Source organism: Myotis brandtii, unplaced genomic scaffold (assembly GCF_000412655.1).
Source record: "Myotis brandtii unplaced genomic scaffold, ASM41265v1 scaffold426, whole genome shotgun sequence".
Taxonomy (NCBI): Eukaryota; Metazoa; Chordata; class Mammalia; order Chiroptera; family Vespertilionidae; genus Myotis; species Myotis brandtii.
This window is the reverse complement of record NW_005366314.1, coordinates 37784-42445: the sequence shown is the minus strand read 5'-3', so window position 1 is coordinate 42445 and position 4662 is coordinate 37784. Positions and strand designations below refer to the sequence as shown.

At 59.6% G+C, this 4662-nt stretch overlaps 1 protein-coding gene across 1 annotated transcript; it reads right to left on the bottom strand.

Annotated features, from left to right (window-relative positions):
- Nucleotides 1-456: 456 nt before the first annotated feature.
- LOC106727456 lies at nucleotides 457-3570 on the bottom strand. The gene is made up of 3 exons (XM_014546025.1): nucleotides 2917-3570; nucleotides 2633-2798; nucleotides 457-1474 (listed from the first exon to the last, which is right to left on the bottom strand). The coding sequence occupies exons 1-3, from the start codon at nucleotides 3398-3400 to the stop codon at nucleotides 1318-1320; spliced, it is 807 nt and encodes a 268-aa protein (XP_014401511.1). The 5' UTR covers nucleotides 3401-3570; the 3' UTR covers nucleotides 457-1317.
- Between the last annotated feature and the right edge of the window lie 1092 nt (nucleotides 3571-4662).

Below are 4662 nucleotides of genomic sequence, written 5' to 3'. Positions count from 1 at the left end.
TGGCCTTCCACAGCCCTCCACACGGCCCTGGCCTTCCACAGCCCTCCACACGGCCCTGGCCTTCCACAGCCCTCCACACGGCCCTGGCCTTCCACAGCCCTCCACACGGCCCTGGCCTTCCACAGCCCTCCACACGGCCCTGGCCTTCCACAGCCCTCCACACGGCCCTGGCCTTCCACAGCCCTCCACACGGCCCTGGCCTTCCACAGCCCTCCACACGGCCCTGGCCTTCCACAGCCCTCCACACGGCCCTGGCCTTCCACAGCCCTCCACACGGCCCTGGCCTTCCACAGCCCTCCACACGGCCCTGGCCTTCCACAGCCCTCCACACGGCCCTGGCCTTCCACAGCCCTCCACACGGCCCTGGCCTTCCACAGCCCTCCACACGGGTCATGGCCTTCCACAGCCCTCCACACAGCCATGGCCTTATACAGCCCTCCACATGGGGGTCATGGCCTTCCACAGCCCTCCACACGGCCATGACCTTCCACAGCCCCCCACACGGCCATGACCTTCCACAGCCCTCCACACGGCCATGGCCTCCTTCCACAGCCCTCCACACGGGTCATGGCCTCCTTACACAGCCCTCCACACGGTCATGGCCTTCCACAGCCCTCCACACGGCCATGACCTTACACAGCCCTCCACACACTCTGGCCCCGGGCTCTCTCCTCATTTCTTTGCATTCGTTCGTGTATTCGTTCATTTGGCCACTCTTCCCTCAGGGACCCAGAAGCTCACGATCTGGTGGGAGAGGCTGTAAAGCGTGAGTCATCATTGCACAGAGTGTCCCTAAGACGTTTGCGATGAAGTAACAGAAACTCTGGCTCAATCAGACCCAAAAGAGGAAGGAGGCCACGGGCTCACGTTATGGACACTCCCGAGAGGGTCTGCCTCCGCCGCGGCCCTCAGCCTGTCCTGACGGGTCTCCCTTCTCCACCTGCGGGCTGGGCCTGGCACATTCGGAGGCCAGCCCTCACCGTCCTCATGGCCGGAAGCAAGTCCCAGCCTCATGCTTCCACCACGAGGGACACGCTGGCCACAGCGTTCTGGGAAAGATCCGTTCAGGGTGGCATGCGTGGCCAAGTTGAGCACACCAGTCCCAGGATCGGCAGGTGGTCACACGTGGAGGCGGCATGGGCTGCGGGGATCCTAGTGGGACTGAGCGTGGGGGCGGGGAGAGACAGGCACCGGGAAATGCCGATTGCAGGGACAGGGTCTGGCAGCCTGAGGAGACCCGGCTCGTCTGCAGGGATGGGCCACCCGGAGGGAAGGGACCAGTTCACCAGCCCCTGGAACACGCTCTGTGCACCTGACCTAGACGCTGCCCTCCGTCAGGGATGATGGAGGCCTGAATTCATGTCCGAGGACAAGAAGGCCAGCCACAGACTTGACGCTGGGGCCCTCGAGGCCGTGTGGGGAGAGCAGGTCTGTCCCTTCGTTCTCAGGAGGAAGATGGAAGTGTTTGCATGTGCTGTGAGGGAGAGAGCACCCGCTTCCTCTGCCCCCTGCAATGGTCACCACCTCTCTCAGCTCAATGGAGCCACAGCTTCACTCTTGGGAGCGTCTGAGGGCTCCCTCCCCAGCCGTTTGTGTCAGTTTGGCTCAAGTAAACTCATAAGCATTCTCTCCTCTGATAGAGCTGTTCATCGGAAGGTTCCGGCTCCGAGACTGGGATAGAGCTCTTTCATCAGCATAGGGCTCGGGCCCGGCCGGCGTGGCTCAGCCGGTGAGCGTCGACCTACGAACCAGGAGGTCACGGTTCGACTCCTGGTCAGGGCACAGTGGGGGGCGTGCAGGAGGCAGCCGATCAATGGTTCTCTCTCATCATTGACGTTTCTATCTCCCTCTTCCTCTCCCACCCTCTCTGAAATCCATAAAAATATATGTATTTTTTAAAAAAGACAGTGCTGGCTCAGTTCCCGCCTGTTTGGACTGAGTCTCAGCTCCGCCTCTTAACCCACCACTTTACCTCCTCGTTTGCAAAATTTGGAGACTCTTGGTCCCGTCACAGGGACTGTGAAAGGCGGAAACAAGAGGTCGAAGTGCCCGGCAGTTGGAAGAGGCCTTAAGCAACCGTGACGGCTGTTGCGTAGCCGGAGCTGCCCGCAGGGATGGTGCAAGGCGGGGAGGACGTCTGATCCGGAGGAGCTGGGCGCACAGGTCCCGGAGCGGCGCACCCACGGGGGAGGGGACTGGGGACACCGACACGGCTGGGTCTCTGCTCAGACCCCAGCTGTTTCCCCCGGATCCCGCGTCCCTGGGAGGGCGTCCCCAGACCGTCCCCCTCCTGGTCCCAGGTGCCAGACGGGCCGGACAGCAGGAGTGTGACCCCCTCTTTACTCAAAGTCGGAACGTTTCTGGTCTCGGCCCAGGGCCGGGCCCCCTGCCCTTCCCAGTGTGCCCTCCCAGCGTGCCCTCCCAGCGTGCCCTCCCAGCTGGCAGAGGTCACCTGCAGGCCCTGGTCTGAGCCTCTTCCTTGACCCCAAAGCCAGCGTTCGGCACCCTCGGATCTCTCTCTGACCTGACACTCGCTCTCCTGTCTCCTTTCGACGCCTGGAAGGGCCCTTTGATGACACTGGACCCACCCAAACACCAGGATGCTCTCCCATCTCAAGACCCTTAGTCGTACCTGCAAAGTCCCTCACGCCCTGAGGCAGCAGTTACAGGCTGTGGGGGTTGGGACGTAGGCATCACTGGGGGCCCTGATTCAGCCCATTCAACGCGAAACCGAGGCGGCCACGTGCTGATCTCAGGAAAGAGCACCCGGAGCAGGAGGGAGAGCGAGTGCCAAGGTCCTGGGGTGGGACAAACACAGACTTTCAGAGACAGAGACGTGGGAGCAGGGCCGACTCGGGAGTCCAGTTTCCTCTGTTGTCCGGGTCTGGAAGGAGGCGTGTCCTGTGGACCCGTCACCTCTGAGGAGCCACCGGGGCAGAAGCGTCCGAGTCAGAAACGGCGGCAGAGGGTCTGCGTGCCGACGCGCCTGCCGGCGGCCTCTCCCTGACACGCGTTGGTTTCTCCAAGTCTCATGTGCTGTTTCTAAAGCCCACGGACCAGGTTTTCCTTTCAGTGCCGTTGAAAGCTTTCGCTGAAAATACCCATGTTGTGATTTGACACTGGAACGCTTCCACGTTGATCTTTTAAATACGCCACCATTTCTTCTCCCCGAGATAAAACCCACGGCGGGAGGAAGGCGGCTCAGGAACGACAGGCAGCGAAGAGGCTCTGTGTCTGGAAACAGATGTTTCTCTTTCCATCCGGACGTGCAGCTTTTCCTGAAGTAAAAGCGCAGTTTGAACGGGAAGGAAATACATCCACCTGCTGCCTGTCTCAGAGTCCGGGCGCCAGCATCCCGGGCGCAGGTGCTGGTCAGGAGGGTTCGCGCTGAAGACGGCATGTTCTTCCTCCAAAAGACCAGGTTGCCTGTGCGTTCCTCAGGTGCAGTGAAGCTGGAAGCTGCTGAGACCGAGGATGTGCATTCCAGCCGCAGCCACCTCCTCCTCACGACAGTGTTCTGTGGCTGCGACGGTGTCAGGAGGCAGGAGGAATGAGCAGGGACCCCAGACGTCCCAGCCCCAGCCCCGCCCGGAGCGTGGTCACCTGGCAGAGCGTGGTCACCTGGCAGCTCCGGCTCTGTGGATGCTGCAAAGGACCAAGAGGGGTGGCGGGTCACGAGGACGTTCAGTGCAGAGCAACCAGCTAATTGCTGGCGGGTCAGCAGGTGGTGGGCCCCGGGGACCAGCCCACACCGCGGCCTGCCATGCTTTAAAAGTGGCAGCTCGCTGTTTCTGTTCTCTTTTCACTTCCTTACCGCTTAACTTTAACATTCCCAACCTCTTCAGCATAAAACCTTTTCTTTTTCTTTTGAATCTTCACCTGAGGATATTTTCCCATTGATTTTCAGAGAGAGTGGAAGGGAGAGGGAAAGACAGAGAGAAACATCGATGTGAGAGACACACATCAATTGGTTGCCTCCTGCATGAGCCCCGACCAGAGCCCGGGCTGGGGAGGACCCTGTAACCGAGGTACATGCCCTTGACTGGACTCGAACCCGGGACCCTTCAGTCCACAGACCGACACTCTATCCACTGCACCACACCAGCCAGGGCTGCCTAAAGTCTTTTTTACCATAACACGCACAAGACGCTATCATTTCCAGTTTATTTTCCCCAAAGGAAAACATATAAGTTACGTTGGAACAGTCTTTCTTTAGTGAAACTTGAAGCCATCACGGAGAGCAAGCCAGTAATGTCTTTACCTTTTAGTTTAAAACCAAAAATGACTCCGTAACAGGCAGCTGTTCTCTTTCATGACCAGATCAGAACCTCCGTGAACCCGCAGACACAGCGCGCTCCCGCTTTGAGGAGACGGCCTTTGCAGAGAGGGTTAGGGTTAGGGTTAGGGTTAGGGTTAGGGTTAGGGTTAGGGTCAGGGTCAGGGTCAGGGTTAGGGTCAGGGTCAGGGTTATGACGCCTCGACAGCTAGTCAAGTCCGTCGTTCCAGCCACTTACCATTCGCTGTCACTAGCTGTGCTCTCAGACTCGATGAGCCCGCGATAAGGTTCGAATGCCGGGCACGTTGCCTGAGGAAGCAGTCGTTACTCAGTGTGAACAACAGGCCTTTTCCTGTCTGCCCGTGACTACATTCTTCAAAACCTCG